This window comes from Opisthocomus hoazin, chromosome Z, assembly GCF_030867145.1.
Source record: "Opisthocomus hoazin isolate bOpiHoa1 chromosome Z, bOpiHoa1.hap1, whole genome shotgun sequence".
NCBI lineage: Eukaryota > Metazoa > Chordata > Aves > Opisthocomiformes > Opisthocomidae > Opisthocomus > Opisthocomus hoazin.
Genome location: NC_134454.1, coordinates 25,591,937 through 25,617,010, shown reverse-complemented (window position 1 = coordinate 25,617,010; position 25,074 = coordinate 25,591,937). Strand labels below are relative to the sequence as shown.

General features: G+C 39.0%; 1 protein-coding gene across 5 annotated transcripts in view; it reads right to left on the bottom strand.

Moving 5' to 3' along the window:
• Positions 1–25,074, bottom strand: part of ADAMTSL1 (ADAMTS like 1) — a 466,061-nt gene that overhangs the window by 134,591 nt on the left and 306,396 nt on the right. For 4 of the 5 annotated variants that reach the window (XR_012761943.1, XM_075411537.1, XM_075411538.1 and 1 more), the window contains 2 exons: positions 20,851–21,087; positions 4,621–4,747 (listed from right to left, as the gene is read on the bottom strand). Coding sequence is in view for 4 of the 5 variants with exons in the window: in XM_075411537.1 (XP_075267652.1) it covers positions 4,621–4,747; positions 20,851–21,087 (364 nt within the window). In the remaining variant the exon portion in view is untranslated. The remainder of the gene's footprint in view (positions 1–4,620; positions 4,748–20,850; positions 21,088–25,074) is intronic. The other variant, XM_075411540.1, reaches the window with a different exon arrangement.

Here is a 25,074-nt window from a genome sequence, read left to right as displayed (position 1 = left end):
CACATCGATTAGCAAAGATAGACACCTTTCATTTCTAGACAGAATTCAATTTTTCTATTTGAAAAGACAAATATTAAAGTCATACAAAATTCACGAGATACTGATATTTATCTGCTGGTTTTATTGGTAGCATTCTGGCACTCATATTCAAGATACCCAGTAGGATAAATATATTTAATCCATTTGGGGCAACAAAAGCCATGAGTATGACATATCATTCTGCTGAATATATATCACATTTATTGGAATGAGTCTGCGAAAACAATAACTTCAATTTTTCAAAAAATATTTATGGTCTTTTTGCAAGTCTAATTTAAAGACAGTCCCATGACATTATATTTGACTGTCTCTCACATATGAGCTCCGTCCTGTAGAGTTAATGATTCGTTGATCTGTCACAGAAAAAGTGGACAGTTTAAAGATCACACAAGCTTATATATCATATATCCTTAGCATGTCTCTTCTGCCCCAGGGTACTGCTAGGACTATATTTCATCTGATCTTGTCGTTGCTCTCCACTTGAAATCCTAGCACACTTCATGTGAAATGCAAAGCTCGGTGGGATTTATGCTTATCATGGTGCTTCCTGCTTTCACAAAGCAGAAGTGGTAGGCACTGAAGGATAATTTCCTGAAGTTAACAGTGATAAGAAGGAGACATTTCCTGTGAAGAGACATATAAAAGTAAGCATGGTCATATTTAGTTACAGCTCCCTCCAACAATAAGCAGAGGGGCAGATTGTGGAGCAGCTGTGTGGAGCACTCTGAAAAAAAGGCACCAAGTGTGTTACTGGGTTGTTGGTTATCTCCAGAGAAGATGCGTAGGGAGGCAAGGGAGAGTCCCAGATAACTGACAGACAGTGGCCCAGGGCTGTGGTAGAAAGAGCAAGGATTGAGGCAAAGGTTACATGTCAGGTACATACATCAGATTCCTGTGAGATATCGGTTTCTTCTGGTTTTGGATTTTAAATCTGGATTTTGTCCAAATGGTCTGTCAGTTCTCATGATGAAAAATGGAGTTGTTTCTATTTCCCCGTTACTACTGATATTCAACAGAAATCTGGAATTGCATCTATTTTCGACAACGAAGGCAAGAGTAATCAGGTAAATATCTATTCTACCTCAGCATAGCAATTTCTACAATTCTCTTTTAAAAATAATCTATCATCTCACTAGTAGATGTCAATCCTTTTTTAGAGAAATACTGACTCTGCACAAGGTGATCCACAGAATTCACCCACCACTTATGGGATCAGCTCTCTAGCTCCTTGATGAATACAAAGAAGCCTGTTTAAATACAGGTCATCTCAATATCTCAATAGGAAGACACATACACTCTTTCCAAAAAAAGATATTATAAAAAAAAGGAAGATTCACTTTCTATAGACTTTGAAATATTGAACCACCCAGGCTTAGGATTAAGAGAAAAGGATACTTCTGGAATGAATGAAGTCTTTTGTACTTTTTTTTTCTTTTTTTTTTTCTTTTTTTTTTTTTTTTTTAAATACAAACAAAAGCATAGACACAGGTGCTTCCTTTTGCTTAAAAATGTAGGAGAGAATTCAATGTCCCATTGCCTCCTGCCCTACTATAGTTCTGTTTCTGGGGCCTCTGGCAGATGTATACTACCTCTATAAATACTGAGGAAACTGTTTCTGTAGTAAGTGCTAAGTGTTTGAAAGCTCTATGAATTTTTTTCCAGTATTATCCTTCTCCTATGCCTTTGCATGATATAAACAGCATGTAGAAGGGAACAGGATATGAGCACCAAGAGAAAATTATTTCAGTATGATGCACTCAGGACTGTGTCTGGCATGGTTTTGAGATATTAACAACTTCAGAAATTACTGGGAAAGTGCTAGAATAAAGGTGACTGTCCAGTTTCCCTAGCACAGTCCTCAAAATTGAATGGTGTGCTCTGTTAGGCAAATAAATATCCCAAGTGAGCCCATAGAATAGTTCCACTGATATCTGGTCATTGCTGCATGCGCGCCTTCTGATTTTTCTTACATTGCACAGCAGTTAGGCTTACATAGGCTTTTAATGCCTTGCTCATACCATGGATAAATAGACATAATTTTTGAGAAACAAGGATTGTTTTATAGAGGTAACTTGGGATTAAGCTATTGACTAGCCAAAAGTTATGCAGTCATTCCAGAAAATATATCAGGCCCTGATGCTAGATATGCTTATGTAGGTATGTTTACAGTGACAAATAAGTAAGATGCTGACACAGACAAAGTGCCAAAGTGACAGGTAGTTAAACAGTGTTGTGGAGGATAAATGCAGAAAATAAACACAAAGTAGATTTTTAAAAGATTTTTACATTTAAAATCTCAAATTTTCACCGCATGTACATAAACTTTTTGGAAGCAAATGTCAAAAAGAATTCATATTAATTCACACATGTGAAGGAGATCTGTAAGTGCACCTCTGCAATTGTAAAAAGCCTATTTAAAGGAGCACTTGCTTTTGATATATTCGAAATTCGTACTATGTTGCATAACAACATTTATGTCTACAACTGGGGAGAAAATAATGCCACGTGGCTTATACACAGTGTATTAAAAATCTGATTATCTACTTCAGTTCTGTATACCTATTATTTGCATACAAATGTGCCCAGACAATCATTCTCTAACACTTTTTTCACAGTTTTCTCACTCTAAGACTATATTCTCTGCCATCTGCTCTTCTGCCTACACAGCACTCTTATCCTACTCCATTGGGAGTAGGAACTCTATTATATTAAAATTTTAGTACTGTGCATAATATATCAGTGTCTTTATCCTTGGTAGAAAAGAGAGGAGTACCTTTTTACCACAAAGCTAAAAAAAAAAGAATTATTCCTACAGGAAAAGACGTTTGCCAAAAAGTTCACAAATGCTATCATGTCTCAAGCTGCCTGGAGATTTCTGAATCTGTTCATGCACATTACAGAAAGTGTAACAATCATTCCAGGAACAGTAACAATGAGGTGAAATTCCATTCCTAAATCTTTGTGAATTTTTCCTTTGCCCTCTAATGTGCATTTTTGCCTCAGCAGTGGAACTTTTATGAGGATTATTCCTTTCCTTCCTTCATACAAAATAGTTTGTTACTTTCTTGCTTTCTTTTCACTCTTTTTCTGTCTTTTTGCTCTTTTTCTCTTTCTTTCTCTCTTTCATTTTTTCTTTCTCCTTTCATTCCTCGGTGCATTCCTTTGCTTATTTCTTCTTTCCTTCCATCTTCCTTTCTTTCTTTCTCTCTCTTTCTCCCTTTCTCCCTTTCTCCATTTCTCCCTTTTTCCATTTCTCCCTTTCTCTGTATCCTTCCTTCCTTCCTTCCTTCCTTCCTTCCTTCCTTCCTTCCTTCCTTCCTTCCTTCCTTCCTTCCTTCCTGCCTGCCTGCCTGCCTGCCTGCCTGGCTGGCTTCCTTCCTCTGTCTCTCTCTCTCTCCCTCCCTCCCTCCCTCCCTCCCCCTCTTCTTCCCTTTGTCCTTTCCTCCTCTCTCTTTTTCTTCCTTCTACTCTCTCCCTCTTGGTTAGCAAACACAGACCCAGAGGTGCACTGTGCTAACTACTGCTCTGTGTGCTGTGCCTTATATCCAAGCATTTGTTCTCTGACAGAGAGAAGCTTTTGTAAAAAGCACCTCTCACTGCTCCTCACAGAAGCTAGATGTTATCTGTATGGGAACCTACAAGTGTACACACACATTCTTCGGCAGATATTACATTGCTATCTGGATCTTTTAGGTCATATGCTATTCAGCACTGGAAAAAGTGCTCCAGAATGGTAGAGCTGGTCTGACTGAACTCGAATGCTGCTGAGTAGGGCTGGGGGCAGGCTTGCAGACTAGCACACAGGATTCCTTAGGTAAGTCTACACAAGCATGAAAGTACATCTACCTTTTTTCCCTTCCTTCAGATTGAGCAGACATGCCCTATATGTCATCACAAAACTTTTATAGCTCCACCATCTGTGGTGCTGTAATCAGGCTGAAAAGCCTGTTTGGGCTCTGGGACAAACTAACCCTGTCACTGGGGCATGCTGATGCTACTTTACCATTCTGAGTTGAAGCTGACTCAGACAGTGTGCGGGAAAGCCTGTGTCTGTCGATATCCACCCATGTAGGCACCTCCTGACAACTGAGACACCCTCAGTCCATCCTTGAATGGAGTCACCATGCTCAGCATGCAGCCAGACATGCTGTGGCTGCAGGTCTTGGAGGGAGCACTGTGCCAGGTTGACACCACCATCACCCCAGGGTTCCCCTCTGCCACAGAGCAGCATAAACCACTCTGTTCAGAGCAGCGTGGGCTGAGCCTTACACCTAGACAGCTAATACAGCCATAGCAGTGTGGGTAGAGCCAACTCTCCTCATTCTTCCGCTCCTCCCAACTAGTTAGCTGAGATGGAGAATATATTGGTGATGCATTTCCACAATATTCTGTCTACCCCCACAGCCAGAGCTGCACTCTTAGCAAGCCTGATTTAACCCAAGAGGGAACAAACTGTGGGGACAACCAGGCTGACCGTAGTCATTCAACTGCCCAAGAAAGAGTGGGGTGAATTCTGGCTTGCAAGAAACATGTATTTCGCTAAGAGGGGAAGATGGCACTTTACCAGAAGGGTCAGCTTACGTTTATTTGCTGAGAGCTGGGACTTATACTGGCCTCGAACCAGCCGGCAGGTGGACCCATCGCCGTTGCAGACCCCACAGTTATCTTCCTTGACAGTGCTTCCCAGCTGGCGGTCACAGCCAACGATCTGGCAAGAGAGAAAGAGGTGCAGTTCAACGTGAGCACCTACTGACTGACTGCTCCATCCATCTCTGCAACAAATTACCACCATATCTCTCTCTCAGCATCTCTAGAGGGCCATAAAGTACCTCAGCAATGAAAGAGGCTGAGCAAGTCTGGCTAGGAATTTGAACTGAATTCAGACTTGAGACAGTGAGCAGGTTAGTACTCAATGGCTTTTGCAGTCCAGAGAAAGAAAAGAGCATTGTTGGAGGTTGTTTTTTTAGGGCCTTGTGAACACTTCTTGGTCAGAGTCCTATCAGAGATCACACTTCTTAGAGTTTCACAAAGAAAAACATCTGAAATAGATAAGAAGACAGATAGGAAGCAGACAGATAGATAAAAGTAAAGAGCAGCACAGATGAATAGTAACATGGTTGAGATCTCAGTGAAATTTTACCCGTTATGCATTTGGGAAAACTATATGGTTTAATTATGTTTAACAATAATCCCTTTCCACATTATCAATGTCTGTATTCAGACATTGTTAAAGATCTGCTAAAGAAGGAAGGAATGATTAAAACAAAAGAACTGAAAGTCAGAAATGCAATTACCTGCTTTGCCACTGGCTTCATGCTTATGTGTAAACTGTTTGCTACAAAATTTTAAAACTTGAACAGATAAACTAAGCTTCTCATTTTGCAAAAACCCCATATAGTTCCCAGGAGAATCAAATACATATTTATCATTAAATACATTTAAAATTAAAAAAATGGAATATAAATTTATTTAGCACAGTGCTAATGTAGGCTTTTTCTTTGAACTTTGAATTCTGCATGCAGGTTATGAATTTTGTACATAAATAATTGAAATTCAAGAAATTAAGCAAGTCCATACAATGTTATAATTATCTTTATATATACTAGAAAGTGAAAGGCCTTCTAGCATTCTGGCGTGCAAAATAAGCAATGAAAAAATATTTGTGTATGAATTCTACTTCTAAAGAGTTTGTGCTAAGACTCTTAGCTAAACAGAGAGTATATATAAACACAGGGAATTTTAAATAAAGTGCTTATTTCAGCTTTAAATTTTCCTGTGTCTGTGAGTTTCAGTTACATCGGAGAGCTGGATTCTAGAAACTGATAAGAGCAAATACAGCAGTTATCATCTAGGCTCATAAAAGCTGCACGTGTAACTTGCCCACCTAAACATTCAGACTAATATTCCTTAATTGTGCAAATCTACATATGCAGAATTGCAGATCTCTGCTAGGGTGAGATGTATTTTGGGGTTTGACACTTTCTCTTCACTTGCCTGTGAAAATGCAGGCTTTGACTAATACACAGTATTTACTTTTAGCAATTCATTTCTCATTTCTAACATCATTATTTTATTAGTGGCACAATAGTAGTTTCCTTGGTTATCTGTCATATTGATAGTATAATTAAGTTAACTTAAATTATTGTAGGTTTAGATTCAGGCTTGATGAAAGCTATCATCAAATTTCTATTTCTTTGACTTTACCCATTTCTATTGGGTCAGAACGAGGTCAGTCTCCTATGATTCTGCATTATATTATGATGTCTTTAGGAGAATTAATGAAGGCTAATGGAGTAACAGTCACATAGAAATGATACTTTTGCCTGAAAACCTAGTCATACCAAGACCACAAGAGATATTTTATCGCACCATGAAACACATGACAAATAACAATTAGATAGCTGAAGCAAAGATAAGATCTTGTCGTCTGTGACTACTCCATACAGAGCTTTCAAGTACAGATATATAAATTATATCAGTGATACCATGTAAGATCTCAGTCTATTTTTTTGTGAATAAGAATACCCCTATAGGAGCTGAACCACCTTTGATATACACAGACTGATTTGCTTTAACTTTTATGAATGTCTCGATATACATAAGATGTGAAAAACATAACTTGCATGATCTGGAAACTGTATGACATATTGCCTACCAATCAGATCAATTTGCTTCAAGCATATTACAGCTCACTAGCACCCACAGCGAGAAGGGTCCTGCTGAGGAACCCAGATATCAGAGGAAAGGCTGGAATTTCCTTTCACATCTGCTCAGAATGTATTTCATGTTCGCTCAATGGTTCAGTCTAGAGTGGTATCCAAACCTCCATGCCTTTGCCTATTTTGAAAGGAACATGTGAACTGCCTGGATGTGAAAAGGGCTGGATCCAGGTATGAGGCAACGAATTTCAAAACCAACCTTCATTACTTTAAGGCCTTTTTAACTTTATGAATCATCAGCTCACATGTTGCCATGGGCTGTACTCTGATTAAAGTTAATTAATAAATTGAGCATTTTGGAGCTAGGTCACAACCTGTAGAGGAAACCACCAGGAAAATCTCAGGTGTCAAAGGAAGTTATATTGAAGTTCCTTGCTCTTTTTGAGATGTAAGGCATAAAAATAATTCTTTTACTGAAATGCTGTATTTCAAATGGAAGTATGAGAAAAATGGAGACATCTTGTAAACACCACAGCATATGTATTATGTACAAAGTGTGTTTTAATCTTCCTGTACTTGGTAGTCTCTCAGATAATTTTATGCTGTTAGGAATTTTCACAAAATTAAATAAATTTTCTATTTCTTCCCAAGGTTTCTGCAGAGCTTTATGCTGTACTCTGCTAGAATATCTCTCTTAATAGATACCCAGAGCTTTCAGAATGTGTATGAAGTTTTCATTAAAAACCCTTATGAGTGATTAACTAGTGCCTGAAAAAAAAAAATATTCCCTAGTTCATTGGTTTTTCTTATTTTTTTTGCTTCACTACCTAGGGAAATCCTTTTTCCATCTTTTGGAGGTAATTACATTCAGTAAAAAGATCGGTCATGTTTTCAGTGGAGTCACTGATGCTTTAAAATGGAAAACACTACTCCAGATCTCTTATATCACTTTTTAGTAGCTCTTATGTGAAAACATCATATAGGCTGGATTCTTATGAAAGCAAAAGATCAGACAAAGAAATATTAAAGTGCTCCTGAAAAAATACACAGTTCCTGAGAATAATAACTTCTGTCTCTATGAGTAGAAGAAACATAGGTTTGTCTGAGTAGAGACGAGAATATGTCGTTTCCACAAAGTTAGTTTCACTCTGTGTCACAGCTGCAGAGATCTCACTGCAAAAGATGAAGGTATGAGTGAAAATATGTCACCTTCTCCCCAGAAATCTGTATAGAATTAGCAAGGAACAGGAAAGCAGAATTGTTTCTTTCAGCATCCACCCATAACATGAACAAAACACAGAAGGGAGGTTTTGGAATGCCTTTTATCAAGGATGCCAAAGATGCAACACACCAGGAGACACCCAGCTATCAGGAAAAGTAAATTCACTAAGACTGCAGAGCTAGAAAAGCCTGCTGAGACACTGACTTGTAGGCATACTTGTCTGACTAGGGGTGGTTGAGGACTCGTCTTGAAAGCAGCATCTCAGAAGATACTGCTTGATCAGCTTGGCAGGCAAAGGAGTGAATAGGGATATTGTACCTCTAATCTATAGCTCAGAGCAATGGTTTGGTGGACACAGTTCAAGACAAAATACTGAAATTTTTGAATCAGAGGTCTGGGGAATATTTCACTCTGAAAAGCTTTGAAATGTCAACTCCTCATCTTGGTTTGAAAACTGAACGAATGTTGAAACTCTGAAGTTTCTGTGAGACGGAAACTTCCTTTTCCAATGCATTCTAGTCCTGATCTTAATATATCCTGGGGGGTTTAGGGAGATGAAGTTTTTTTCAATCCATAAAGGGCTGGGAAGAAAGCCCCTACCAGGAATGAAAATGGATTAATGCAACAAGTTGTGCCCGGAAATGTTCTGAAGTAAGCACTTTTCATACTCATTTCTATTACACATTAAGCTTCTTCCCCTTAAAGCAGGGTAATGAAGCACAGACTTTCCACACTGAAATCTTTTGAGTTTCAAGTTGCTAAAGTGTGGTCAGAGGCTTGAACTGCAGATTGTTACTGCACAGAGTGTCAGAAGCAGCTCTATTAAGTTCCCTGACAATCTAATCCAAACCCCATTAAAATCAAGAAAATGCACTTCTAATTTCAGTAGGCTTTGGATGAAGCTCTTTCATATTTCTAAAGGTGTTCCTATAAAGCTCATTGCTGTTGTGGTTAAATGCCCTTATAGCTGTAAAGGCAGATCATGCAGAGCTCTGGAGGTGCCTCAGTATATGGAAGATGTCAGCTGTGCAGTACCAGAGTGAGGAAATCACAGGTGAGCATGAACTCCCTGCCCAGTTCTCTACCACCTCTAAAGTGAGTTGATTTTTTATCGTTTTTATGAGTTTAGCATAAGAAAGTTAACCACAAAAAGCCAGGATAATAACAGATAATCCCCACTTGGCTGCGCCTGCATTGTTTTCTGGCATGAGATACCACAGTTCTGCTCAGAGGTAAAGATTCCATATTACGTTTTAGGCTGAAGTCCCATACTTCGTGCTGAGTTTGGTTCACTCCCCCCCCCCCACTTTTACTGCACTGACAGACAGTGAGTTGGCAAAACAGAAAAACAGGGATACTCCTGACTCTGAGATACATTTGCAAAATAATTTTTACAGGACACAACAAGAAAAAAGCTGGTCATCAAGTTAGCAGAGCAACTGCTCACGTATAATTTAAATGCATCAGTCTGAAAGTTCCACAACAGGAGTTGGAACTGACTCACTGAATGTGTGCATGAATGTTATGTGTATATGTGTTCCCCTTGTGGACTGAACTCTGGCTCAGGTTAGCAGATTTTTCCAGAAATAAAACTGGACCAGCAATGACAGGTTCTGTTTCAGCCCTGCTAGCCTGGAAATGCCCTGAAGTAAGAAGTTTTCATAATAATTTCTATTCAGTATCAAGAAACTCTGGGCAGGAAATAATGTAATAAAGCAAGCTTGCAAATCTAGCCAATTATAAATAAATCTCTCTGTTTTTCAAAGGGCATGTCTGCAGTTCAAACACAAGAAGATCTGAGAATTCCAGAAAAACAAAGTTGCCCTTCACATGGATACTAATGTGGGGCTCAATCTGGGACTTGTGTTGATTGTCACTCCTCGGCTGAAGAAAGTTTTGGATCAGAGCCACTGTTTCAACTGCATCCAAAATCCTGTTTTGCAGTCAGGGTGAAGAGCTGTTGTACTCTTTAAATTATTGTGGGGAGAACAAGCTCCTGGCTGCACAGAGAACTGGAACTGGACTGGCGTCTGCGATACAGGGACTCTCAGCCCCTGCTGAAGTGGTGTCTGCCCTTTGGTTCACTGGCACCTTATGATGACGGTTGGCAGCCTCAGCATTATTCTGGCACAGCCTGCCGACATTATCCCGTGACAGGGAGACTTGTGCAGCACCAAACACTAGGCAGGATCCTCCTACGTCCCAAGGAATTTAGGTGCAAGCACACCCCAATCAACAACTGTAACTGAAGACTGTAAGATGATTTTCACAATGGCAAGGCAATTTGTGACTGTGCTGGTAACAGCAGGCCCCGTGACATGTGCAAGCAATGCAGTCGCTTCGCACTTGAGCCAAACACAACTTTCAACAGTTCAGGCAGTGTAAGTAAACTTCAGTCACTGATCAGCAGCCAGATTGTTAAATATAAGCACTGGAGTGACTGAGATTCACCTTCCAACACGGTAAGCATGTGGCTGGCCAGCTCAGCGACGTTTTGTTGCTTGTTGCCTTACCTACCACTTATCCACTGCAACTGGTTTGCAGATCCTGCTTGGTACCTACCCTGTCAGCCCAGCATTCCCAGCCAGCCAGCATTCTCTGCTGTTGCTATTTTTAAACCCAGACCAAGACCCTCATGGAGCCTCACCCAGCCAGCATGGCAGACACAATACATTGAGAATCAGTGGTTCAGCTAAAGCAAACAGCAAACACCCAGCAGCAGAAGAGGAACTCAGGAGAAATTCCTGTTTCTCAGATTTCCCTCAGGGAAAAGAATAAATGTAAGCTCATTCTGAAACCACCCTTGATTTAAAAAGAAACCATTAAATCAATTTAAAAGCTACAACTTCTAAATGAGTATTTATAGAGGGATTAAAAACTTGGATGTGGGAAAAAGGCAACTCCCATCATTATATGCAAATTTCATCAGAAAGAACCTTCCTACACAAGAAGCTGATTTTTTTCAAGTCCAGTCATACATAACCAAAAAATTTATTATGTGGGCCATCACAGGAGAGCCCACAGTTGTGGAAACAAAGCCATATCTATTTCATTCTCTGATGATACAGAAATCCAGGGGCTGCCATTCTGTAAGAAGCAACATTTAAACAATTAAGTTCCAAGAGTTTATAAATAGATGACAAGAGGAAGAAAAAATGCTTTTGTTCATATTAATTTATCCATTTAATTCACACTTTTCTTTGTTTTTGGCTGGATTTGTGTTCACATGTCCATATTCTGCCAGAGTAAGAATGAGTTTCTGCTTTATTCTTGCCACCCAAACTCTTTTAGTCAGTGCTCTGTAGTAGGTCGTTATTGAAATGCTTGATTTTCTCCAGAAGAATCGCACAGATTGTCTGGGTGGACAGCTTATTTAGCATTTCCACGGGAAAGATTTGCCAGGTTTTGTAGAAGACGAGAACACTACAGCAGAATGTGATTGCAAGGGCCGTTGTAAGTCAAAACTCATCAAGTCAGCTCTTCTTCAGCTTCCTCAGAACAACATGCTTCAGAAACCAACAGTAAATTCAGCAAAGTCTGCCCTCTGGACCCATTCTCTTATCCTAGACTACGAAGCACTAAACTATAAAAGCATTTAATTGGCACTTCTGACACGTGACATTAGACTGTGATCCTTTGTCAGCTCCGATGACTTCATGACATGCTTGATATTCCCACTCAGACCTCTGTGCTGTTGGGTGTACAAGCTTCCTTCCCTCAGACAGGCTACTTTTGTTGACAGGAGCTGGTCCGCTGTCGGCTGGATCAATAGGGATCCAGCTGCAATGCTTTGCTACTAACAGCTAGAGCACAGACTTGTTCATGCCTGAGGCAGTCACATAATTTGTGTTGTCAAGGAACAGATTTCACTCACAGTTCAAGTACTTGAGAGAGACTGCATGTCCCCAAGCCACCGCTGAAACTACTTAGTGTATATGGCATTCCAACCTTCTAATCAGTGAGTAGGAGAAGTGCATACACGCCCTGTAAGACAGCTGGGATGACAGTGGAAACTAGTTGAAATGCCCGCAGCCCCCCAGTCCTGAATCTTCACAGTAATTGGAAGCCTTGCCATGGTCTTCAGTGAGAACCATACACCTGTTTTGGTGGGGACGCTTAAATCTGCCCAGCCAGCGCAGACATCTTGCCATCTTCATATAGCCCTAAACCTTCTGCGCCACTCTACCCACCTCAGGTATTTAGGTGGGCCAAGGCAATATATGGACACAGATGACTTCCTTGTAACTGTAACAGAACTCTTAGGTTTCTCCAAACTGCTCTTTTGAATTTCTTCTTTTTAGTAAGTCCCTGAATTACAATGTGCTTCCCCCTCAGCAAAGGAAGGTGCTCTGTGTACTGCTGGTCAAAGACATAGCCACAGTAGGCAGTTTGTCTACTTGTGAGTAACAGCAGGTATTGTTTCTGTTGAAAGACTAGAACAAAATATCTTTGCAGTTATTATTACACCTTTTGCTTTTTTTTTTCCTGTGCTTTATAGCTCAGAAAAGAAAAAAAAAAAAAGCAAGACAGCTACAAACAGGAGCCAGAAATAGCTGAACTACAGGAGACTGAAGTCCCAGCAACATGTAAATACCTAGACTTTCTTTTTCCCCGGTGCTTTCCTTTGTTTTAACTTGGCTTCTGTCATAGCCTTGGCAGCAGAAAAAGATCATTACTGGAAGATGGCATGGGGGACTGAATGTCTCTAAAAATGAATATACACTGGTAGAAACACAAATTATGTCTGTTTGTAGAGAATTAACAGAATAAAGGCCATTCATTTCTCTACTTTGCCATCAAACAGGCAAATGACAGGTACTTTCAGACCTCTTGTGTGAATGCAAAACAGCAACACAGGTAAAAATCTCTTTCTGGAAATTACTGTCTCTCAGAGCTTTCACAATCAGATAATATGCCAAATTAAAGTGCAGAAAAATGAGATCTTGTAAAAATAAACACGTGATCCCTGTTGTTACCGGTAGCAAGAATGGATGAGAGTAGTCTCTAATATTAGAGAAACGAGTGTTGTGGGGTGGAAAAATGCAGGCCATTTTCTTCCCGGCCTTCAGACAGGGTGGGAAAATGCCATGGCCTTCTCCTTCCTCAAAACTGGAGCTGACTTGAGGAGCCTGAGGAGGGCATGCAAAGCAATCAGGTCCCAAGCTAAGGAACAACTAGGTACTGCCATGGGCCCAGGTGCTGATTTCTGCAGCAGTGCCCCAAGAACATACCGCAGAGACAGTTGGGGCTGCAGGCAGTTTCATAAATATGCAAGAGTCTGATGAGTTCACTACCTAATCTATGTTCTTTAAAATTCATATTTTACCTGTATTAAGCACGTTTACTGTGCCAGTGAATACAATATCCACGCACCAAGGACACTGAACACAGTGTTAAGTGACACTGTTATCCTGATTAGCTCTGTGTTTCAAGATGAGCTGGAAACAGTAAAGGATCCATGCAACACCGCTTTGTAGATGCAAGGGAGAAAGAGAAACTGTCCATCCTGAAATCACGATAGACAGGCAATATAGCACAGTCATCTTGTTAAGGGAGAGCAGATTTCTCCACTCTTCTGACATTATGGGCAGCCAGTGAAGTCTGTGTCTCTAATGTAAAAAAAAATAGAAGTGCAGGTAAGTATATATAGAGCCATTTAAATGTGTGTATATATAGAGCCTTTTAAGTGTATGTATATATAGAACATAATAATTTTGGTAATTATACAGTGAGAAAAACTATTTAACAAAATATATCTTCACAGCAGAAAAGTCTGCAAAAATATCTGTGAAGTAGGACATGGGAAAAGATCAGGTGTGTAAGTTTCAGACCTCTGTATAATTACAGATGTTCTCATCTATCACTTTTAAGTATTTATGTGGTTTTTTTCCACCTATTAAATCCCCAAGCCCTACCTAACAAAGCAGCATATGACCATCCAGAAGATAATTTTCCCCTTACATGACAAGCATTTTTAGAATTGGTGAATCTCCTTTCACAATCAATTTCTTCACCTATCACAGATTTATAACAGCAAATAAGGAACAATAAAATAGTAAGCAACAGTACTTAATGCTAGTATTTGGAAAAAGCCCAGTCTTTTATTCTTGAAGAAGTTGTGTGGAACTATCAATACATTTCTGGCAAAATATTGTTAATGCAGTGCATTCACTGCCTCAGTTTGAGATGACTGATAGCTTTGGAAATTCAACTGAGTTTTGTTGGCTACAATTCTATTACAACACTGACTTCGAAAATAAACAAGCTGTAGCAAGCCATTGCACTTTATTAAATAATATTTTCTAATGTTTTTTAAAATCGGGTTTTTTTCAGCCTGAGTCCATATTATACTCTTCCGTTACAGCTACTTTTTGCTGTCTGTTAGGTAACTAAGGAAACTAAGCTAGTCAGCTGTCTTGAATTTACTATGCAGCTCAGAAGGAAAAAGTCTTAGGAATCAATAAATCAGCAAAGTTAACCACTACCTCTAGTAGTATTTGCTAGTAGTCTGCAAAGGATGATTTAATATTATCATAAATGGTAGACATTAAGATAAGTATTTCCAGGATGCAGCTCTCTTTAACTAACAACCTGTAAAACTGAAAGAATGTAATGGAGAAAGATGGTCAGTAGTGGGAGAAGAAACAAAAGCACTTTCTCCAATCCTGAGCAATTTTTTTGTAGTAAAGAACTTACTGAAACATCTTCTTAGAAATGACCAGGTTTTTTATCATTGGATCTAATCCTGCTGTTAGAGCTATAATATTATTCATTCTGTTATTCCACCTTATATACGAAATAGTTTTATGGTCTTTAATAAAAACAACATCAACAACCATAACAGAAGTAGCAATAGTAGTAATAATACTTATACAATTAAGATCAGATATGTTTTTTCAAGAGTAGAACAGTCTGAGAGATGCTGTCAAATTATTCCAATTCACAGTGAAATAACAGAAAGCAAAAGTAGATCTCTTTTATCTTGATTCTTTGAAGAAATTTAAAGAAGTACATAGGTCTTATACATCTGCATGTATAAGAAACCAGTTGGTGTTTAACATACCCCAAACAAGCATCTCATCAATTTCTTGGGCTAGCAAGACTGGTTTTGACACTTCAATAGACACCTTTCAACTAAATTTTGCTATTAATTCTAGAATCATTCTTTTTTTCAGATTTTTGCAATAAAAATCACATTATCTTTCACAGACAGTGGCTACAGTTTTTGCCTTTGATGTGAGACCTTACATAGTTGCAACCTTTCAACAGTTAGCTAAAAGGGAGTGATCTGGTTATGGACATTTTCAATGTCTAAATGTTCAATGTGGAAACGACATAAGCTTTGTAGAAGATGTCATAATTTTTCATAGAGAAGGATTCATGTTGTCCTATGCTGTGGCTGAAACACCTAAAGCAAGACTCCAAATTACACACTTTGTTGAGGCTTGTATTGCAGCCCAGACAAACCAAACCAAACCAAACCAAACCAAACCAAACCAAACCAAACCAAACCAAACCAAACCAAACCAAACCAAACCAAACCAAACCAAGAACACAAAACAAAAAAGAGAAGTACATGAAAGGAGTAAATGGCTGTGACAATGGAGGGGAGGCAGTGATTCTGAGTGGATAGGGAAACTGGTGTATTTTCACTTCCCTGGTTGCGGTGAAGCTGGGATCCCTGGGCTGGGAAGGAGGAAAGGACAGCAGAAGTGGAGGGCCATTCCACTTGTGTAAGCAAAAGAAACTGTCCAGACTGCAAGCTGCTCGTTCATGAATGTGACTTCAGGGAAGTGGTACTCATTTACATGAGGTGAGGATCTGGCTATGGTTTTGACAGGACCCACTTTTTGGAAGCACTGTGCAGCATCTTACTTCTGGCCACATATTTAGTAAAAAAAATACTAGTTATTAAAAAAAAAATCCTGATCTGGTGTTACACAGCAACATGTAGATTCTGCCATCAGTACTGGAGATAGAAGAAACCTTGGATAATCTTTGATCAACCACGTGAGAAAGAAAAGACTGTTTTTCTTGGTTTTCATTGCCAGAGTTAACAAAAGGAACATCTGTGGTATTCTCACAAGCAGACACAAAAATTATATTGAGAGAGAACCAAGTACGAAGACTATGATAACAGGAAGAACCAGTGAAAAGGATAAGGAAAACAGAAAAAGCCCAAAATGAAAATGAACTATTTCTGCTGCTGCAGAAACAGAGAAATGCAAGATGTTTTGACTGTGGCAGGGAAATGGGGTAACATGCAGGAGAAGGAAGGAAGGAAGGAAGGAAGGAAGGAAGGAAGGAAGGAAGGAAGGAAGGAAGGAAGGAAGGAAGGAAGGAAGGAAGGAAGGAAGGAAGGAAGGAAGGAAGGAAGGAAGGAAGGAAGGAAGGAAGGAAGGAAGGAAGGAAGGAAGAGGAACGAATGAAGGGAAAATCCAGAAAAGATTCCTGTTTTTTCCTTTTGAGAGAGATTAAACACTAGGTGTGAGCTGAAGCAGAGTGGAGAAATCAGTGTTCTAACACAAATGCTTAGTGTAGTGATTCCCTCTTTTTGTTGCCATGATGATATGAAGTGTGTTGAGAATGAACAAACTTGGTTTTAAAAAAAAGCATAATATGAGATATTTCAAAAGAAATAGAACTCAATTTTTTCTGATGTGGAAAAGTATCATTACAATAGTCAAGAAGCAATACTATTGACAATGAATTTTTGCTGTTAATAGTGGAGACAGAAGTTTTTCAAAGCTCTTGTCCTCAGAGAATGTGAAGCTGAACAGGAAACTCTTGTTACTTCAGTGTGAACATTCAATAGTGAGTCCGAAATGCTGCTTCCACAAAGTATAGACAGTTTATTGAGTTTCACAGGTGCAACCCAGGATCGCTGGCAAAGTGAGACCAGTAACTCCAACTTTGTATCTCCAAATGCTGTACACAGACATTGCTTATGTCCTCAAAACCCAATAATGCACTTAAAGTACATTATTTATTTTAAAAACAGGGAAATATAAACTAGAAATTTGAAGTTTTCAGATGTGTTTTGCACTGGATCCCCGTTAATTCTATCCATATAAACATTTCCTAATGTGGAACATTAAAGCCCTATTTCTGTTAATGAACATTCTATTGACATCAGCATCCTGGTTCAAACTAACTGCATTATACCAATGGAGCATACTGTACCCCGAGGTAAGCTCAAAACAACTCAAAGATTACATCTGAGAAGTAATCTGTGTTTTTTTAAAAAGGAAAAATAAAAAGGGACCCAAATAATACAGGTATCCACGCAGAAAGGGATTTAAATTGGTTAAGAGGAACAACAGAATTAGGAAGAGCTAAAAGGTGTTACAAAAAGAGTTTTTGATTTGAAAAATGGTGTTGCTCAATCTCTGTCACCTATGGATTTACAAGTAAAACTCCAGAAAGAAAAAAACAATGCTCAGAAATCTATTCCCTTTAATTTCTTAGGTGTTTTACACAAAGAATAACGGCAAGATACAGCCCATCTTGTCACAGGAGCTAAACACAATTATGTTTACGTGATATGGGGAGAGGCAAGGCACACACAGCTTGCACGTTTCCTGAACTGGCACAGTCATGTGTACTGTCCTATGTCATGAAACATGTCTGAATCAGCAACTGCATAATCTCTTCCATACTCTACTTCTGTAAATGAAAATATTTTTAACATATTTTTAAGAATTTCTAACCATACGCTTCACTGAATAAAAGATTCACGGATACAGCTTGTTCTACATACAAAGGTGGCTTTGCTTGTCCTGAATACAGCCAGAAGTCTCTTCTGACTTTAAATTTAACTAGCAGGTGGCCAGCAAGTAGAACAAAGACTTCAGCTCAATAACTAGCAGTTAAGCAAAGACTCATAAATATGCCACTAAGCTACTGGTAATTCTAAACCTCCAAACAACATGAAAAATGAAGGGATTAATGTGAGAGAGGGACTTTGTAGTTTCCAAATGTTGCATCTTGTGAACAAATGCATATTTGCCAATGAGAGTGAAAAACAGCACCTTCTGATCAGGAAAGAGTACTGAAGCACACAGAAGGCAATACAACTACCTCTGCATTTCTGCCATTAATAGTCTCAGGAACAGCCTGTGAGCACACAACAGGCCATAGGCTTGCCCTAGTCTCACATGCTGAGAAATATCCCTGTGGTTAGTTCAGAGAGCCAACACAATTGTTTGATCCACTGGAAAAAAATGCACTACGTCGACAAAAGCATACACTGATCCTAACGTCACTTTTACTAATTCAGGATTCTTGCACAGACTGTAACTGAATAAGCATGTTTATATGTTTTATAAAATGTTCTAGCTGAACGACATTCAATTCCTTCTTGGTTGCCAACTACAGTGTAAAAAAGTCATGCCTAGGGGTGTAATCAGAACATACAATAAAAGTCTATGCACTCCTCTGTAATAAGGACGTCGTCAAATAATACTTGAATCAATGCAAGGCCACTATGATGGCAAACTTCTAGCTGCTTTCAGTACTTTTGCTCTGAGCTCTCCAGAAAATACACCTTTCAACCCCTGAGTAATTACTGCTTGCAAAGAACCTGTTAACAAACAGAATACTGCTTTTTAATCTCTAGGACCTTAGAATGAAAACAAATCTCAGGGGACTGCATTGTTTGCAGTGTGACAGACCATGCCTGTGTATTATTACAGCTATTTGCTGCACTGCCCCAAGTCACACACTTCCAGAGACATCTCGTGAAAGTGTTGTTGAACCCCCGGGATCATTATGAACTCTTACAAACTACTGAGACCTGTGATTGTTATGTTTAGAGTGTGTTAACCATTTTAGGTAAGTCGTAGCCTGCAGCTATTACTGCAAATGAATAAAAAGAACCTCTAATATCATATTTTGTCTCTGAAATTTACATGCATTCACTATGCTTATAGAAGAAAGCTTATTCGCACAAACGTTAAAGAGTAAGAACACTGCACTTTGTTCTTCCATAATACAATGGTTTCCCATTCTTTTAAAAGATCTTTCATAGAGGTCGTGGAAGAATGTTACTTTCAAAGAAGGTTCTCCATTAATTCTGGCAAATTTATTACTGTTTACCTTTCTGGACTGCTTAGATAGTATTAGCCATTGCTGTGATGGAGAGTAAAGCAGATGCAGTCCTAAAGCATAGAATTAAGGCAAATCTACTTACAAACTTTCTAATGTATTACCTCCACTGTCATAAAGATATGACTGGCTACCAGGGATATACTGTGACAAGAATATTTTGAGTTCCTTTAAATTAAACACACTCAAAAATCTGAAATTATTCACTGTGAGGAATGCAGCATAAGCATTTGTATTTTAATATCTTTTTTTGACCATCCTCAAAAATTATGCAGTAATTGTCAAAAATGTGGAAAATGTTGATGAAGTAGCTGAATGCTGAAGATCATGGAAAATACACAGTCATTGTGTTTATGCATTAAAAATTATTCTACCAAGGTAGAAATTCCTCAGGGACGCTAGTGCTAGTGTACTTGTCTATTTTCTAAATACTTACGTTAACCACAGAGGCAGTTAGGAAATAACATCCATGTTCATAGCTGTAACAGTGCAGCTACCTTCAGCTTTCCAGGAGTAAGAGGTGTCATGAGAATGCAAGTGAGTTTGTTTTAGTAGTGGATGTTTATGAGCTCTGTTCCTAAGAGAAGGTTTTCTGGGAAAGGTATGCTTCACATTCGGACCAAAACAGAAATCAGCCTGACACAGAGTCTCAATGCACTGCTCCTAATTTCGAGGGCACTATGGGCAGAATACTTTGAAACATTTCCCCATCCAGATTCCTGTGCCTCCAGTTAAATTTTTAAAATATTAAAAAACACAAAAGACGACTGAAATTAGTCTGTCTCATTAGGCAATCTGGAATTTGGAGAAAAGTGTATGCTTGGCTGGGGTCAAGAGGTCTAGAGGTCTTCAGATCACAAATGAGATCAGCCCAATAACTGGCTACTCTGTTTCTTTTACTGCAGGACTGCTTCTGGCTCAGAACAGAAAATCAGAGACAAAGGAAACAGGGAGGAAAGCTTCCAAAGGCACATAAAGTGGCTGAAAATACACTAGAAAGCCAACAACTCATCAAATCTACATAGGTTTGAAGACACTGGGCACTGAAATATGAATCTAGACCCAACCTTTTCTGAGATTCAGGTGTGTTCAGTACTTAATAGACAAAGTGCAAATGTCCTCCCATCCATCAGCCTGTAAGCCTACATGCAGTTCGAGAGACAATACTGATTTAGATAGGTTCAAAAGAGTAACAATACATAAGTAAAAGCACAAAGGTAATATAACAACAAATTAGGATGCAAATAAATTGCTTGAATGACCGATAGATCTTCATGCACTGTGAAGTGAAGGGTTATATAGTCCCCATATCTCACATTTAACAAAGAGAGAAGCTGTGGCCCAAGGAGATGTAACAGCTTGCTTAGTCCTGTACCAAATCAATGGCAGATGTTCCAGTTTCCCACCTCACCTGCTGTGAAGTGGTTTGTGACTTACAGGAAGAAATAATCCTTAAAGATAACGTAATTTCATAGACTTGGAAAACTTCAGTATATCCAAATCAAAAGCTAAAACGTTATTTTCTTGTGATGCTTTCAAATGAGATCTGCTGCAGCAGGTAACTATACAAAACAGTTCAAAACATAAGAATACATTCTTAACCCCTCCCCCTCCCAGGAATCAGCGTAAAGTCAGAAACTAACCTTTGAATTTTCAGACCTATTCCAAACAAGGTAGAAGAAGTCAACTTAGAAGAAGGAAAACACATAATTAAAACGAAGACCCTAAAATGATACAAGTATGAAGAAGGAGAGAGAGTGTGTGAAAGAGATCTGAGGGGAGGAGTCACAAGGAAAGGTGTTAAGGTAGGGCTTCTCTCCTTACTTGGCACAAGCCACTGATGCACATGTCCAGGGATTCAGTGTAGCACCGGGTCCCATCCAGAACCTTCGGTGCCAGCTCCACAACCAGAGCCATTCCTCTGGCCTGGCACTTCAGCGAGCATGGGTTGTCGGGGTCGTTAGAGACGGGAAGCCACTCATAAAACTGTCCCTGGTACTTAACATCGTTGTGAGCAGAGCACTGCTGACCACGAAAATCACCTGCATCTGGAGGGCAGTCCTGCAGAAAAGAAGGAGGAAAAGGTCAGGAGGTCCATTCAGGACAGCCAGTTGCAGTATCATGCAGCTGGCTGCACTCCACAGCTGCCAGATGTAGAGAGTTATTCTGTTTAGACAAAGACTGATTGAAATAGCTACAGCTACACATAATTCAACTGGGTAGTTATACCTTTCTTTCTTCTTTATGCAAAAGTATTGAAAGAACATCAAGACCATGTGTAAATATGCTTGAGACATATGAAATGCACTGTACACGTCTGAACAACAGCCCCGAAATGCTCTTGCTGATTCTCTTTCCACTTGTGCACATATGTGAAGTGTGTGTGCAAAGCCAGTCTTTTCCGGCCAAATGTTCCTCTTCGTTTAAAGAGAAAGAAAGAAGTATTACGTGATTTAATTGTTTGTTTATTTAAACTCTTCTCACTAGCTTTTTTTCACCTCATTGACCTAAATCTGTTGGTGGGGCAATAAGAATCAGAAAAATGTGATACATATTTGCATGTCTTTATCCTAAGTTTTCATAACTTCCGTAATTAGCAACTTAGTATTATTTTACTAGGAGGACTTTTAAAACGCTGCTTTGTTTAACCTTCAGGAGGTTTGTGAGACATAGAAATCCAGTATATCTGTTAGGAAAAACAAAGACCACTCATACAGCTTAAAGTGTCTTGTTGTTGAGAACATGAAGGTTTTCTTCCCCACCTACACTTTCTTGCCATCATTTAGCACTGAAAACCGTGAGTCAGGTTCTCAAAACAGCAAGAGCTTTAAAATCATGACACTTCAGGCAAAATAAACATGAGTTCTTTTTACTTCCTTCCTAGTTTTTTGTCATTGAAGAATGATACTTGAAATTTTCCTGTGCAAGCAAGCACAAAGGCTAGAGATTAATTGCTTTTTTTTTTAGAAGTAACCTGAATTTCTGAAATAATTACAGGAACACAGGAGCCAAGCTTTAGGAAAAATGTTAAAAATCATGAGAACTGTGACAAAAAAGCAATTGTTGCCAATATGGCTGCCTCAGATTATTAAGGTTCCATAGTCCTCCACCTCGTTGTTGTAAAGAAAACTGCTTCTCAATGGTACCTGGTCTAATAACAGGTGAAATGCACACCTGTTATACCCTTTGCTTGAGGACCGTAACATTTTTTTAATAGAGAATCATAAATGTTAATTATAGACTTGATAGGGAATGATTTTGATGTAAATACAACCACATAGCTAGAAAATATCCTTGTAATATGCCTGTATTCTCTGTCCTCAAACTAATTCACCGTATAGAAAATCAAACAACATTAATGGCAAGCTTATTCACAGACTTCTTATCCTCCCAGCTAGGAAAGTCTTGCTGCTGTTGAGGCAAAATGTCTCTTCTCAGGTTTAAATAATCACCTCTGTTTCTCAGACCTCTTTCTACACCTTCATTCATTAAAGCTTTTCTTCTTTTTTTAAAGAGTATGGATTATTGTGACTTTTGACATGAATGGCATGGGGGCTGCATGTCAACATATGACATTAATGGATCATTTTTTACTATTACGGTGTAAAATAAAACCTGTCTTAAAAATTAAGATTTCAAATCTCCTCTTGAAGCAAACTGGCAGAATCTTCGGTATAAATTTGTTGTTTGTTTACCCTTGGATCAAATCCAGGATAAACAATCTGGCCTCTCATTCACTGTGTAGGGGCAATATGGCTATGCCTATTTTGTTTGAATGTTGAACGATGTTGGATCACACCACTCTAAACATTTCTTCTAGTGAACTATACACACACACGCGCCATGGCCTTAAGCCACAGGTCTTCAGCTAATTTGCTTTGTACCGTAAGAGCAAACTTTCATTTAATTTGCTTTGTATGTGAGTGTGATGCAGGCCAAAAGTAATGCGTCAAGCTCCAGTCAAAAGTTCTGTTGTCTAAGTACAAGGGAATAGTGTTCCTGCTATAAAAAGTTAAATGGATCAAGGTGTAAAAGAAATAAAGGGTTTGGGCTAAATCTTCATCTAGAAAAATATGTATCAAAAAGCAATAATCTAAAGCTCATTCATCCTTTTGGAAAGTGGAGGTTGAAAGTCCAAGCTCATAACTGGAATTTTACTGCTGGAAGACTAAGACAGCAAACAGTTTTTCTATTCGTATGTTATGAAAGATTAAAAAGAAAGTAAAATATTGGAAGTATTTCAGTTTGATTTTAACATCTCCAGAAAAACCTAAAGGAAATCAGGCCCTTTTTGTGATCTGTGCAAACTGTTCATACAGGACAAAGTCTGGACAGCAGCTCAGAGTGAAGAGAGCAGAAATATATGGGGGAAATTCATTATTGCTCTATAGATGTGTAATTAGAGAAGAAGTGGTCTTTATGTTCTGCTTTTAAACAAAGAATGAACAAGACAGTCATAGCTTGACCCCAGATCTGGTATAGCTCTATTTTCAAACAGAGAAGAGACAAGCAAAGAGGAACACTGTGGCCTTATTTCCTGCCACAAAATCTTCTGGTGCATACACTTCTCTGAATTTTTCTATCCATAAATGAATACAATCAGGTCTATTGGCTTGGCTTAGGCTTGTTGCAGAGATCCAAGCCAACTCTCTTGTTTGGTTCAAGCTTGGCTCTACCTTCAAAACTTACTGGCTTGCAATAGCTTTATTTTTACAAAGACAGAAAGGCCCAATAAAGCACACAACATACAGAGCGCATAATCCTGCTTTGTACAGTATTCAATGCTATGTTTGTTGTGTTGAATTTTATTTTTAAATCAAAGAAAGAAAAAAAGTACAGTCAACATAACAAGTTTCAGGACACGGCAGGTGACCAGGACAGATACTATATACTTCTAGTCTTTGATATCATGATCAAAATAAAACAATGGATTTAAATAGTAAAGCTTGTGTTTAAAAAACTTTTCATGTGAAACTTGAAGCCATTCAAAGCATACATTCAATCAATCAGAAACACAGACATGCATACTTATCTTGGCACACGGATATGAAAACAGCTCACAGTCTGGCCCACCATTTTTCTCCTACTGAAATCCTGAACCCTAAATCTACCTGCAGGCCTTGAAGACCCCTTTCCCTCAGGAGGGAACTTTGCTTCCAGTTAGGGAAGAATGTGTACTTGCACCTACAAGCATAACACCTGCATAACCTTTGTAATGTTTTTTTATACCAAAACGGATAATGTTAAGAAAAGTAGTGGTCAACATGTTGCCCATAATTATACACACGTCACTGAGACTGAAAAAGCAGGAACTGTACAGAACTTGGCACTGCTTATTAATCTCTTGTCCATGGGGTTTTTTTGCTTTTTAAACTTACCATTTACTGTTTGTATTACACGTCTGTGGAGATCAGAGCCTCTTTGTGATGGCCTTTGTGCAATCATGTAATGAAAAATAAATATAAGCTCACAGCCTATAAATGAGTATTGTAGTTGCTGTAACAACAGATAAGCAGAGCCAGTGTTTTGTTGCATATTTGTTCAAGCAGTAAATTGCTATTTTTTTCTAAACACTTTTCACACCTCTAGATATGAGCATTTGCCATTTCAAGACAGTCTTCCTTTGCCTCATTTCTGCAGTTCTGGCTCCTGGACAGGAGAAATTGTGGACTCTGACTCCACAGAGTCTTTTTCCCTTTTTAAAAAATCAGCCTGCTTTCCGTATGTGAATGGAGGCTTGGTGGAAGAGCATCCTCTACAGCTGCCAGCTAGCACTGCTTCATTGGCTTGAGTGAAGTTACATTTTACTCCACCTAAGGGTCTGATCCTGGAAGCTATCTACCAGTATGCAGTTTGCCTAGCCACACAACAGATTGACAGACAAGGGTGTGCCCACACTTCGAGGCAGTCAGCAGCCACAGGCCAAGTCAGCTTAGCAGTGAACCCAAGGTAGCATATATTTACATGGGTTATGTAGTTCTGCAAGGTATTTTGCTAACCACATCCACATCGACTCTGTTTGGCTTGGAGCAAGCAGCAGCACTGGTA